Raw genomic sequence first — 13,923 nt, forward strand, 5'->3', positions numbered from 1 at the left:
GCCCCCCCTCCTCCCTGATGCAGCAGCGGGTGCCAAGGGGGGGGCTGGGAGCTGGAGCTGGCAGAGCTCCCAGTGCCGGGCAGGCAGAGCTCGCCGCGACCCAGGGGATGCTGCTGCATGCCGGATCCACACCGGGAGGGGAACCATCATCCCCACGCAACAGGCGTGTGGACCCACGGCCCCGTGATGGTGGGGGGGGTAGGGGGGGCAGGATGCAGCCTCCGATACCCTCCGCAGGGGGAGGCAGGAGGGAATCTAGGGCAGGAGGAGGAGCGGGGGGCCCGGGGAGGAAAGCTAGGTCAGCCCGGGTGCTGCCGGGGCTGCGGGGTGGGAGCCTGGGGAACGCGGCGCCTTATTGAGAGCAAGCAGTTGGGGGGGTGGGGGGGGAGTATGTGTGTCCCCCGCCAAGGAGGAGAGGCCCTGAGGTGGCAGGGAGCCGTGCCCGCGGCCCCGTGACGGGGACGGAGCAGGCAGAGCCGGCACAGGCTGGACGAGTTGTCCCCACCCAGGGCACCAGAAGCTTCCTGCATCCACGCACCAGGCAGGGTGAAAAGCCAACAAAACTTTATTCAATGCGTAATTACAGCATTAAGAAGAGGAAGGTTTCAGGCTACAGGCTATAGCGGCTCGGCAGCTTCCCTGCTGCCACTGCCCGGCTTCAGGCCCAAGTACCGCAGCAGGCTGGGGAGCTCCTGGCAGCCCGCTGCCACGTCAGGGATGGCCGACAGGACCTGGGGACGACAGCAGCGTTTAGCGACAGTGTTTGGGATGAGGGTTGGCGTTGCTGCAGTCACAGCGAGGGTGAGAGCGATGAACCACAAAACCTCACCTCTTTCATCTTCTCCTGCATCTCCTCGTGGGTCCTCAGCACTTTCTGAGCGTGACGGAGCCTCAGCTCCAGCCCTCGGACCTGCGGCAGGAGATGCCTTGTCATGAGCCTGCCCCAAAATTGGGCAGAGGGGGACTAGAGCCTCAGGGCTCCCTGTACCTGCTCCTGGTACTTGTCGGAGAGCAGCAGATTCTCATCCTCTTTCTCCAGGAGCAGCAGCCGCAGTTTGTCCACCTGCAAAAAGATGCAGCACCGCTGAGAGCTCACCGTGGGGCAAGAGCCCTGGGGTGGGGTGGGGTGGGGGGTCTCCCCTGCCATCCCGCTGGTTGCCTGCTTGAGGAGCGAGGTCCCCTGTTCACAGGGAGGTGGTGACAAGAAGCCCTCAGCCCCAGTAGCCCCCCTGCCTCACCTCCTGCCGCAGCAGGACTCGTTCCTGGACGTAGGTAGCGTCCACCTTGGGCTCCTGCCCCCGCATCTCCTCCCACAGCACCTTGGCCTCTGTCTCCGCACGCTGGAGCGAGCGCTTCAGCTGGGAGAGCTCTCCCTTCAGCCTCTGCGGGGAGAAAGGAGATGCTGAGAGGCGTCCCATGGCTGGCACCCCCCGGGCACGCAGCCCGGCCAGGCCCCCGTCACACACCGTGACTTCCCCGCTCTTGTCGATGAGTTGCAGCATCTTCTCTTCCTGCTGTTTCACCACGTCCTGCAGCTCCTTCTCATTCTGGGGGGGGAGGGGGGGGGAAAGAAGCAGCATCAGGCAATGCCTGACCCCGCCACCCCTAATACCATGGGGGGGGAGTGGGTTTTCTCATGTTTGAGAAGGTCAGACGAGCCAAGAGCACCCATGGGGCATCACCGGAGCCGGTCACCCAGATTTCTCCGTGTCCTAGATCAGCGTCCGTCCCAGTTCGGCTCTGCCCTGGAGTGAGTGTTGGCCCATTTCTGGCACCGGCTCACCTCTAGCTTGCCCCTCAGTGCCTTGTTCAGCTTGGCGATGGTGGCAGCCTGGGCGTCCATCTTCTCCTGGCTCTCGGCTGTCACTGTCTCCAGCTGGAGCTGCAGGTTGGAGCTGGGAGAGGACAGCGGGGCTGAGCCAGTGGGGAACGTGGTGCCCGGCACCAAACCCCTTCCTGGGCATCCCACCAGCCCCGTGGGCAGGAGAGGCCAACCCACTGGAAAAAGCCCTTCTAGCCATAGCAGGAGAGGTCTAATCCAGAGCTGGGGTGAGAGGCAGACCTCAGACAGGCTTCCCGCAGGAGATACCATGCCCAGGAGAGCATGCCCGGCCATGCCCATGCCCGGCCCTCGATGCCAGCCCCTGCTGAACTCACATCTCTGTCTGCAGCGCCCTGAACTCGCTCTGCTCCAGGTCCTGGATGCGGGAACTCAGCATGGCGAGGTCGGAGACCACTGCTCTCAGCTCCTTCACGCTCTCCAGCAAACCATCCTCGGGCACTGCGGGCAGAGCAAAGGCTCATGAGCGGCACGGAGGGAACATCAGCCCCAGGGGACACAGAGCCAAGCAGGAAGGCATGGCTGCTCCTCCCCCCGTGCAGGCGGCCCTGCAGCTTCGGAGCAGGGTCCAGGGCAGGGTGACAGTCCCAGTACCTGTTGGCTTTGGCGTAGAGGTAGGTTTGTCCCTGGTAAGTGCACTCCCACCTCCGGCGGCTTCATCAGCATCTGCAAGAGGAGAGGGCAGAGGTGCTGTGCGCAGCCCTGCATGACCAGAGCCCACCCACGCACCCATCCACCCCGGGGAGCTCAGAGAAGACCCTGACTGCTCGCAGGACCCGTGACCCAGTCCATGGCCACCATAAGGGAACAACTGGGGAATCCACAAGGAAAGGCACAGGAGTGGTGAAGGCATTGGGATCAGTGAACGGCACTGGGATCTTCTCCTCGCCCAGCACCAGCGCACATCCCCAGCGTGGGAGGGAGCGATGCCCATCCCCGCACAGGGACCCTCAGGAACCAGCCAGCGGGTCCCAGCTCACCTTTCCCCGACACTGCTTTTAGGACACTGCCCACGAAGGAGTCCCCGGCACGGTACGGGGTGCGGCACGCCGGCGTGCGGCATGCCGGGGTCCAGGCACGGTGGGGTGTCTGCCAGCTCGGTGTCCGTGGAGCCGGGGTCCAGGCTCTGCTTCTTGATGGGACATCGTCATCCTTCAGAGGGGAGGGAGAGCACAGCACCGGAGCACGGCTTGTGACAGCTCTGCACTGCCCCGGTGACCAGGAGGGTCCTCAAAGCCACGCCGTGGAGAGCCACAGGGGTCTGACACCACCCCACCACCCCCCAGGCCACCTCCTCGTCCTTGTCCCCGGGGCAGGGATCCTACCTCCTCTTGCAGAGCAGCCCTGAGGCAGTCAGCGAGCTCCTGCAGCCTCATCTTGCTCTCGGTGATGTCCGTGGAGCACCAGGAGACTTTGTCCCTCTTGAGCTGCAAGTCGCGGAGCTCGGCCTTGGTGCTTTCCAGCTCCTGGCTGAGGGCAGCCTGCTCCTCCCTGCGGGGTGGCATCAGCCTCAGTGGGAGCAGCGTTCCCCCTCCCCAGCGTGGCACGGGGACGTTTCACATGCCTGCCTCCCACCGTGACCCAGGGGGGTGCAAACCCCACAGATTTAGGCAGCTTCCCCCAAGATGAGATGTCTGCTGGGCTTCCCCACAGCCTCTTCCACCCGCCTGGGCAGCAGTGACTGGAGCCATGTCCCCCGGGGTGTCCCCAACACGAGGAGGAGCTCGATTTCCCAAAATAGAGGGATTCAAGCGGAGGCGGTGAGCGGGGTCAGTACCGCAGGCGCTGGTAGGAGTCCATCAGCTCCTCATACTGCAGGTTGCGCTCCTGCAGGGCGGCCAACGAGGACTTCTGCTTGGCCTCCACCTCCAGCAGCTGCGTGCGGGACATGCGGTTCTCCTGGTCGAGGAACTGCAAGAGGGTGGGGGGACGCAGCCATGAGCAACCAGCCGGAGACCCAACGGGGGCCACTGGGACCCCCAGCACTGTCCCTCCCACACCTCGGGGTGCTGTTTCCAATTAGGGGCAGCTTTGCCTCTAACAGACCAACCCCAGCGATTTACTGGGGACACAGGACAGCACCATGGCTGCAGTCAGGGGAATTATCCCTGAGAGCTGTCATCCCCCACCCTGCCCGGGAATCGCCGCCGGGCAGGATGGAGAGCAGCGCTACGTGCGGGATGTCAACCGCCCTCGCGGCGCTCATCATCCCCCCCACCGTGGGAGGGCTAATCCCGCTCCTGGCCGGCCGCCAGCGATCCCGCCAGGCCGTGACGGGGACCGGCGGCGCGTGATGGCGTGGGCAGGGTCAGGCAGCTCCTACCTCCCGGCACTCGGTCGCCTCCCGCAGCTCCTGGAACAGCCCGTTGCACTCCCGCTGCAGGTTGTCCCTCTGCTGCGCCAGCCTGTGGGGACGGGACGGGGTCAGGGGGTGTCGCGTTTTGGGGACAAGGGGTGGCAGGAGGTGGGGAGGGCAATGCCATGCCCCGAGGGCTCAGACCCACCAGGCCATCTCCTCCCACTGCTTCTCGTTCTCCTGCTGCAGCGCGTCCCGCTCCTGCTCCAGGTTGGCCAAATTTGTCATCAGGGAGCTCAAGTCTGCGAAGGGCAGAGCCATCAGCACGGTGGGGACGGGGGCAGCTTCAGCTCCATGTCACACCCCTCCTACCTGTGCTGAGGCGCGAGTTGGCCACCGTCAGCTGCTCCAGCTGAGCCACCGCGTCCCGCAGGGCCACAGATGTCTCCTCCAGCTGGCAGGACGCCTGCAGAGACACCATCCCCTCTGGGCTCACTTTGGGCTGCTCTTCCCCATGGGGTGTTCCCACACCAAGCGATCCCCCCCATCCAAGTCACTCTGTGCCTGGGGTCAGTCAGGATGCAGGAGGAGCATTCCAGACACCCCCAGGCACAGCTCAGCACTGGGCAACCCCATACCTCCTCCTTGGCTTGAAGAGCTTCATCCGCTTGTTGCCTCATGGCATCCCGCTCCTCCAGGCAGCCCCGCAGCTTGCCGGGCACGTTCTCCAGCACAGCCCGGCACCGTGACACCAGGGTCCTCACCTCCTCCCGCTGCGAGGGGGGGTAAGATGGCACCAGGCAGAGCTTAGCATGGCACTGCCAGCCCCAGAGCCGGGGCACCACAGCCGTGCCAGCTGGTGGCACTGTCCCACTGCGTGGCCAAGGATGGGTCTGGTGCCCACCATACCCGGGGCACAAAGGGCTCCGAGGCAGAGTGAAGCGGCACCAGCCTACACCGCACTGGCAGGGAGGTGAGGGGCTCCGAGCCCACCTCCGGCCCCCACGGGGCCACCCCTCACCTCCGTGTCCAGGGCTCTCCTTTCCTCCTCCAAGTTTTCAAAGGTGACATCTATGAATTCCCGGAAAGACTGAGCCTCGGCAGCCAGGGATGCCTGTGGGGCGGGAGAGACAGGTCAGAGCTGCCATGGTGGAAATGCCACATTCTACGGCTGTAGAGGGAGGTGAGCGCCAGCCCCGAGGGCAGATCCGCGGCAGCTTCCCAGCAGCAGCACCAAGAAACCTCTGGTGGACCCAAGCCCATCACAGACCATTGCTCAGAGCATCACCCAAGCTCAGGACAATGGGGATGCCCTTCCAGCCCCCCCAGGTGGGACGCAGCTGGAGGTGCCCTCTGTACCTGCTGGTCGATGGTGTCCACCAGCAGCGTGCCCAGCTCTCGCTGAGAGGCCAGGCTCTGGTCGCGGGCGCTGATCTGGGCACTGGCATGGGCACGGAAGGCCTCCAGGAAGCGATCTCCCTGCCGAGGGAAGAATGCTGCTCTGGGCACGGTGTCTCAACGAGGAGCAACTCCCAGGAGCCATCTCCACATGCTGCTGTTCCCACTCCCAGCAGGACACAGCCTGAGCCAAAAACCCATCCCGAGAGCTCCAGCCACCCCCAGGCAGCCACAAGCACTTCCAGAGCCACACGGGGCTTTTCCCCCAGGATGCCAGGGAGACCTTCACCCTCAAGAGATGGGCAGACACAGGATGCCCCACCAAAGGCGTGGGGACAGCAGAGCCTGCCCTGACCCCCCCCCACCACCCAACTGGCTGCCCCCATACCTCCTCCTTGGCTCGGAGGGCTTCGTCCGCTCGCTGCCTCATGGCATCCCGCTCCTCCAGGCAGCTCCGCAGCTTGCCAGGCACGCTCTCCAGCACAGCCCGGCACCGTGACACCAGGGTCCTCGCCTGCTCCTGCTGCGAGGGGAGACAGCACCATGAGGCACCGGGTATAGCCGATGGCTGCCGTGTGTGCCGGCAGCGCCAGTGTCTCCCGAAACCCAGGGGAGGTGGGGGGGGGTCAGCCTGGCTGCACCAGGGCTCACCTCCTGGGAGAGGGCTTCCTGCTCATCCTGCAAGCTTTGAAAGGTGGCATCTGCGAGACCCCGAAACAAGACGCACTGTCTGCTCCAGGCGCTCTGGGGAAGGGACGAGGGCATCGGCGCTCAGGCAGCGCTCCCGGGGCTGGAGCAGACAGCGCCGGGCACATGTGTGCCCTGCCCGGCTGAGACCCGGCGCACTCATCGCACGCCAGCCAGCCAAGACGCACCATCCCCGCAGCGGCCACCGCCAGCTCCCGCTGCAGGTCCTGCTCTGCTCCCCGCTGCCGCTGCAGAGCCTCTGTTTTCCTCCGCAGCTCAAGGTAGAGGTTGCGGTAGATCTCCTCCTCCTAAGGGCATCCCGGCAGAGCAGAGGGGGCTTCGCACCGGCCCCACTCCACCCTGGGGTCCAGCGAGAGCCACTTGGCTGTGACACCTCCCCCTGACACGTGTGCCAGGGATGTTTCCCCGCACAAAGGGTTCAATCCAGCAAACTCAGCGGGTTGAGCCGAGCGCGATAACGCGGCTGGAGCAGCACCGAGCGCGTGATGCTGTGCGCCATGCTGTGCCGCAGCAGCACCGCTTTTACTTCTGCTCCGCCGGGCTGCGGTGCAGCCAGGGCCACCGTCCTGCCGGCGGTACACGGGCACCGTCACGGCACCGAGGCCGCAGGGAACAGGGTGGCACCGCCCTGGCAAGGACTCTTACCCCTTTGGGGTGGGTGACATCCGTCTGCGTGAGCGCGTCCCTCTGCTCTGCCGGCCCCACACCGGCCAGTGGCCGCTGGCTCTCCTGCCAGTCACGCAGCCGGAGGGAGAGGGCTTCCATGATGATGAGGGTGCTCTCCAGCCGCCCCTCCAGCTCTGCCCGCGGCAGGGACTTCAGCTGCTCCCGGGGACAACTGGGGACAGAGAGAGACGGAGCTTGGGGAAGGGACAGCCTGCGGGTGCCACAGCCCCATCCCGGGGCGGGGGACAGGTCCCCACACTTACTGCCAGAGCAGGGAGTCCGTTTCGGCAGCGCTGTCCTTGGCGCAGGGGGGGCCACCCACAGACGTGTTCGTGCTCCTCTCCCGTAGGTCCCGGGGGGTCATGAAGGTGCCAGTGACCGCAGTGGGCATGGGGGTGATGCTGGTGCCGGTGGCCATGGTGACCACGGGGGTGATGCTGGTGCCAGCAACAGTGGTGGCCACGGGGGTGACGCTGGTGCCAGCGACTGCGGTGGCCACGGGGGTGACGCTGGTGCTGGCATCCCGCCACGGCACGGGCAGGGGCAGGCTGTGCCGCAGGGACTCCAGGAGGGACGAGGCATTGAGGCTCTTCTCCAGCCAGACCAGCGGCAACACCCAGGACACAGCACCCGGGGCCACCTCGGGCGAGGGGACGGGGGTGGCCGTTGCCTCCAATCTGGCATGCTCCGACCTACCGGCCTCGGTGGGAGGAGGTTCGGGGGGACCCTGCTCTGGGGGGGCAGGAGCTGGGGACTGGGCCCCCTCAGGGGTGTCTTGGCAAGGTGAGAGACCCGCACTCCCACCTCCAGCCGAGGGGTCGGTGGCCACGGGGCTACAGGAAAGGTCGGTGGGCACCATGCGCCAGCCATGGAAGGGAGCTTCCTGCGGGGTGGAGCTCGTACCGGGGGGTCCTGGGGTGCAGGAGGCCAGGCTGGCACTGCCAGGGGCGGCAGGGGTGCAGGGTGCTAGAGTGATGCTGCTCAAGGAGTTTGGGGTGCAAGGCACCGAGCTGATGGTGCCAGGGGGCCCAGGGGTGCAGAGAGCTGGGGTGATGCTGCCGGGGGGCTCCGGGGTGCTGGGCCTGGGGATGGGGCTGCACAGGAGAGCCGGCACGGCGCTATCGGGGGGGTCAGGTGTGCACGGCCCCAGGATGGAGCTACACGTGGGGGCTGCCACGGGGCTGTCAGGAGACTCCGGGGCGCTGAGCCCTGGGACAGGGCTGCATGGGGCAGCTGGCACGGTGCTGCTGGGGGGCTCAGGGGTGCTGGGCAGTGGGATGGGGCTGCATAGGGGCGCTGGCACGGGGCTGCCAGGGGGCTCAGGGGTGCACAGCCCCAGGATGGAACTACACATGGGGACTGCCACGGGGCTGCCAGGGGACTCCGAGGTGCTGGGCCCTGGGATGGGGCTGCATGGGGCAGCTGGCATGGTGCTGCTGGGGGGCTCCGGGGTGCTGGGCAGTGGGATGGGGCTGCATAGGGGCGCTGGCACGGGGCTGCCGGGGGGCTCAGGGGTGCTGGGCCCTGGGACAGGGCTGCTTGGGGCAGCTGGCACAGTGCTGCTGGGGGGCTCCGGGGTGCTGGGCCCTGGGATGGGGCTGCATGGGGTGCCTGGCACGGGGCTGCTGGGGCACTCCGGGGTGCTGGGCCCTGGGATGGGGCTGCATGGGGCAGCTGGCATAGTGTTGCTGGGGGGCTCTGGGGTGCTGGGCCCTGGAGTGGAACAGCCAGGGGGCTCCAGGCTGGTGCTGCTGGGGGGCTCCAGGGCATCGGCCACCAGGCTGGGATTGCTGGGGGGCTCGGGGGCACCAGGCTTCAGGGTGGGATTCCCAGGGGTCTCTGAGGTTCTGGGCCCCAGAGCGGTAGTCCTAGGGGGCCTCGGGGTGCAGGACACTGGGGTGGCACAGTCATGGTCCTACAGGGCATTTAGAGGGGGTGGGGGGTCAGGGCCGCCCTGCCCTTCCCCCCAGCATCCCGTCGCCGTTTCCCCTCGGTCTCCCCACATCCCTCACCCCAGTGCTTATACCCGCCCCCCCCCAGTATCCCCGGTTCCTTTACACCCCAGCATCCCCTCCTATTACTCCACCCTCCCCCCGCCCCAACTCTTCGTGTCACCCCCCGGTTCCCCCCCCCGTCCCCACACCGACCTTGAGCCGCAGGCGGCGGAGCAGCGGGGTGAGGCTGGTGCGGTCGGCGCCCGGCTGCAGCCGCAGCTCCTGCAGGGGGGCGCGCCGGGGCCGCTGCTGCGCCTGAAGGGGGGGGGGGGAGCACCGGGGGTCACCGGCGGCACCACCGGCAGCACAGACACACCCCACACACCCCCCAACACACATATCTACCAGGAGCGCTGCGGTCCCCACGGGACCCGCCACCCCCCAGCCACCTCCGGCCAACCGCGCACGGTCGGGGCCGCCCCGCCGGGACTTCCCCCGCCGCCACACCGGGACGCCCAAACCGGTGCTCCCACCACCACCCGTCGCCTGCCCTGTGCCGAACCCCCCTCCCCCCCCCCCCCCGGGGCCGCACTCACAGCGGGGGTCTGGGCCGCCCGCATGGCCCGGTCCGTCTCTCGGCCTCGGTCCCGCTCCCGGTTTCGGCTCCGGTCCGGTCCCGCCCACTCCCCGCGCGCTGCCGCCACCGCCCGTTTGAAAACGACGCGCCGCTCCGATTGGCTGCTGCGCGCACGCGTCACTCCTCCGGGGCGGTTGTTAGAGGCGGGGCTATGACCGATGGTGGGCGGGGATAGTGGGCGTGGCCTCGAGCGAGGCCCCGCCCCAACGGCGCTTGTGCAGCGCCGAGCACGGCGCGCAGCGCTTGAGGCCGGGGGGGAAACGGGGAAGGGCTCAGCTCTGTCCCGGGGGAAACCAGCACTGCACCGTCCCCCAGACCCACCCCGCCCCCTACCCGAGGGAAGGGGGGGATCAGTCCCACACACCCCCCGGGGGTCCCTCAAGGATTCAGCACAGCACCCGCAGCGGTGCCCGCGGCTGTTGGGTTTATTGCTCCCGCGGGGAGAGGTACAGCGTGGGGGTCAGGGGGACCCGGCCCAGCAGGGTCTGACCCGCTGCCGGGGTGTGTGTGTGTGGGGGGAGGGGGGATGTCCCTGAGCGATGCCGGGGGTCCCGGCCGTGGCGGCTCAGCCAGGCCAGGGCCGGCCCGGGGGGGCGGCAGCGAGGTCGCAGTCGAAGTCGGCGAAGGTGGCGGGATCGGGTGGGGGCTGCTCAGGGGGACGGGGGACCATGGCCACGGCCACCGGGTCCTTCTGCAGCAGGTCAGCGTCGAAGGCCACCCCGCGGAAGAAGGGATGGCCCTGGAAGTGGTGGAGGTAGCGCAGGCGGTGCAGGGGGTTGTGGCACAGCAGCTGGGGACAGAGAGAGGACAGTGAGTGGCAGGGACCCCGGCATCCAGCCTGGGGGGGCAGTGAGGACCCTGAAACCCAGGTGGGAGGGTTACCTCGGCAAGCAGCCGGGCCAGTGCGGGGCTGACCGTGGGTGGGCTCTCGTAGCTGCTCTGCTTGACACGCTCCAGCATGGCCACGTGGTCCCCCGCTGGCGCCACAGGGAACTGGGGGTGCAGGGAGCAAATTCAGGGGCTCCACAGGGTGCCTCTATTCCCGCCCCCCTGCCCCAGTCCTCACCTCCCCACTAGCCAGGGCAAAGAGCAGGACTCCTAGGGACCACCAGTCGGCCGCATGGCTGTAGGGCCCCCCGCTCAGCACCTCTGGGGCTGTGGGGATGAGCAGATGAGCGCCTGGGGGGGGCTGTGCCCCCCACCACAGCCCCCCACTGTCCCCTTACCCATGTACTGCAGGGTGCCACAGATGGTGTGGGCTCGCTCGCCCCACCGCAGGTGCCGGGAGAGGCCGAAGTCGGTGAGCTTGAGGTGTCCTGTGGGATGAGACACTGCGTGGGGGCCCCCATGGATGGGATACCCCCTTGGACAGGGCATCCCCATGGATGGGATGGCCCCACACCAGTGCCACCAGACTCTTACCTCTCTCATCCAGGAGGATGTTCTCCATCTGAAATGAGACAGGTACTGGGGTGGCCTCTCCATGCCGGCGGTTTCAGAGACCCTCCCACCCCATCCTACAGCCCTCCAGCCCCACTACCACCCACCTTCACGTCCCTGTGCACGATGCCCAGGTCATGGAGATACACTGGGGAGAAAACGGAGCCATCAGAGTGGTGTGTCACCTCCTGGCATGGTGCCCACTGTCACCCCTGCAGCACCCAGCAGGCAGCTGCCCACCCCCGGGGATGGCTGACCCCGCCTGCAGGTCCCTGTTGGCGGGGACAGCGGTGGCTGTCCCCAGTGTGGCAGGCCACTCACCCAGCACCAGCACCAGCTCGGCGGCAAACAGGCGGACGGTGGCCTCGGCGAAGCACCCGGCGGCACGCCACAGTGCGTGAAGGTCTCCGGTGCTGCAGTAGGTGCACACTGCCAGGACGGTCGACGTGCTTTACCGATGGGCTGGCACGAGGGGCCAGGCTGGCGCGAGGGGCACGGGCACCAGGGTGGCATAGGTACAGGGGGGCAGGTAGGTCACTGGAGCCACACGCCAAGGTGACATGGGCACCAGGGCCACATACCAAGGTGATGCAAACACCAGGGCCATAAGGGCTGCGAGGTGGCACAAGAACCAGGACCACACTCACATCAAGGTGGCACAAGATATAATATGGGCACCAGAACCACGTACGCAGGTGACATGGGGTCATGTATCACAGTGACACAGGCACCAGAGCCATATGGGTACTGGGAACACACAATCACCAGGGCCATGTGAGCTCCAAGGTGGCACAGGCACTGTGGCCATACAGGTACCAAAGTGACATGGTCCCTGGGGTCACACAGGCACTGGCAACACGCAAGCTACGTGGGCACCGAGGTGGCACGGCCATCGGGGACACTGGGGCCAGGCAGGCACCAGGGCCTCATCCACCCCGACACCGGTCCCTGCCCCACCGCAGCTCGTCCCCATCCCTGTCCCCTTGTCCCCATGGTGGGAGCCAGCAGCTGAGCGCCCGGATCCCCGCAGGGCAGCGGGCAGCGCGGGGGGAGCGTGCGCGTGTGCGGGGACACGTGTGCGGGCGGCAAGGACACGTGCGCCAGTGAGGAGGGGGGGGGGGCTGCGGCGAGCCCACGGGCAGATGGTCACTCACTGATGAAGAGGTGGCGCTGGCCCTGCCAGCTGTCCCCCAGCCCGTGGACAAACGGGTGCCTGACCTGTCTCTGGGGACACAAAGCAGAGAGGGTGAGCGGCCCCTGGGGGGGGGGGGGCAGGGGGGGTGCTGGGGACCCTGCTCCTGCCACCCTCCCTCTGCAGACCCAACCGCCTCCACGGCCACCCCAACCCCCCCTCCATGGGCTGGGGTCCCCCCTGGACCCCCCTCACCTGGATGCTGACTTCTTCCTTGCACTGCTTGAGGGTGTCACGGCGCAGCACCTCCACTTTGGGCACGACCTGGGGGACGGGGGGCGAGGGGCTGTCAGTGGGGTCAGAGGCGGGTGGGGGGGCACCCATGGGCCCTGGGGACAGTACCCACCTTCACGGCGCAGACCTTCTCCCGCCCGCAGTCCAGCACTTTGAGGATGGTCCCGAAGGAGCCTTTGGCCACGAATCCCAGGATCTGGGGGAGGGGGGGAGGGGTGTGAGGGGGGAGAGTAGGGTCTGAGCACCCCACAGAGACAGGATCAGGGTGGGACAGGGTGTGGGGTCCCGCGTGGGGTGGCACAGGGCACCCAGGCCAAGCAGTGGGGACCCATGGGGAGCAGGAGGACCCAAGAGGGACCCCAGTGGGATGCATGGGGACCCAGTATGAGGGGAATGGGGGACAGTGACACAGGGACCCCAGCACGGCGGCTGTGGGTGCCGGCAGGGTGAACGGGACCCCGGTAGGATGCACGGGGACCCCGGTAGGGTACAGAGGGACCACGGTAGGACGCACAGAGACTCGACACGGGGCACGGGGACCCGGCGGGGGTAGAAGGGGACCCGATGGGACGGACGGGAACGCCGGTAGGATGCGCGGGGACCCCGGCACAGCGTGCGAGGAGAGCTCCGGTAAGACGGTCGGTGGTCCCGGGATGGCGGCGCGGGATGCACGGACGGCGCGGGACGCACGGAGCGCTGGGGGGGAGACCCCGGTAAGACGTGCAGGGACCCCGGTACGGGCTGCGAGGGGACCCGTTAGGGCGCTCGGGGCTGCCGGGGCGGGATGCACCGGCGCCCCGATAGGACAGTCGGGGACCCCGTTAGGATGCACCGGGACCCCGGTAAAAGGGTGGGGGTCCCCGGGACGGCACCTTGAGCTGCTGCTGGCGGGCGGAGGGGCGGACGGGGAACTCCGGCAGGAAAAGCGAGACGAGCTGCGGCAGCGGCCACCCGGGCAGCGGCGGCTCCTCGGCGGGGCCCCGCGGGGCCAGGGCGAGCCCCGACCCCGGTACCGGTACCGTCCCGGCGCGGCCCAGCAGCGCCCGCACCCACGACCCCACGGCACGGCCCTGCAGAACCGGAGGGGGGGGGGGGGGGGGGCGGACAGCGTCAGCGGGGCGGTGGGACCCCGGGGCGGGGGACGCCCGGAGCGATGGGGACCCCCGGGGCCGCCGCACGCACCTGGGGGCGCCGCACCGGAGCCGGAGCCGGGGCCGGCCCGGGGCCGCTGCTCGTTGCTCCCATCACGGCGCCGCCCGGCCGCGCCCCGGGACCGGGCCCCGGTAATCCGCCGCTTTACATAACCCCGCCGCCCCGCCCCGCCCCGCCCCGCCGCGACCACCCCCCCGCCCCGGGGACGGGCACCGGGCCTCGTCCTTGCACCGGCTGCCCGCCCCGAGACACCCACCCGTGACTGATCACCCCCCACTTCTGGGGCAGGGGACACCCACCGGGACCCCCCCTCCGCCCCTCTTGCACACTTTGGGGTTCCCCCTTCAACCAGTCATCCTCCCTTTGAACTCCGCTCGCCGCAGCCCCCCTGCCATGGGGCAGCTGGTGGGGTACCGGCAGCCCCCG

The 13,923-nt window shown here is 68.1% G+C and overlaps 2 protein-coding genes across 2 annotated transcripts; both read right to left on the reverse strand.

The window, feature by feature from the left end:
• Nucleotides 1-547: 547 nt before the first annotated feature.
• SPAG5 (sperm associated antigen 5) lies at nt 548-9,462 on the reverse strand (the record flags this gene model as incomplete). Its single annotated transcript, XM_082492925.1, has 25 exons — nt 548-731; nt 830-910; nt 989-1,063; nt 1,239-1,382; nt 1,467-1,547; nt 1,784-1,895; nt 2,158-2,281; nt 2,435-2,506; nt 2,821-2,989; nt 3,166-3,331; nt 3,618-3,751; nt 4,164-4,245; nt 4,345-4,438; nt 4,509-4,602; nt 4,775-4,909; nt 5,158-5,250; nt 5,496-5,615; nt 5,923-6,057; nt 6,186-6,278; nt 6,410-6,529; nt 6,888-7,080; nt 7,172-7,874; nt 8,220-8,823; nt 9,056-9,157; nt 9,439-9,462. 25 exons carry the CDS (start codon nt 9,460-9,462, stop codon nt 618-620), a joined length of 3,864 nt encoding a protein of 1,287 aa, XP_082349051.1. The 3' UTR covers nt 548-617.
• A 582-nt stretch (nt 9,463-10,044) lies between these two features.
• On the reverse strand, nt 10,045-13,590 carry RSKR (ribosomal protein S6 kinase related; the record flags this gene model as incomplete). The annotated part of the gene is made up of 12 exons (XM_082493150.1): nt 10,045-10,269; nt 10,362-10,472; nt 10,546-10,634; nt 10,706-10,795; nt 10,902-10,929; nt 11,027-11,067; nt 11,241-11,348; nt 12,074-12,143; nt 12,307-12,375; nt 12,458-12,541; nt 13,218-13,415; nt 13,528-13,590. 12 exons carry the CDS (start codon nt 13,588-13,590, stop codon nt 10,045-10,047), a joined length of 1,176 nt encoding a protein of 391 aa, XP_082349276.1.
• Nucleotides 13,591-13,923: the final 333 nt, after the last annotated feature.

This window comes from Vanellus vanellus, assembly GCF_965231255.1.
Source record: "Vanellus vanellus genome assembly, chromosome: 19".
Taxonomy (NCBI): Eukaryota; Metazoa; Chordata; class Aves; order Charadriiformes; family Charadriidae; genus Vanellus; species Vanellus vanellus.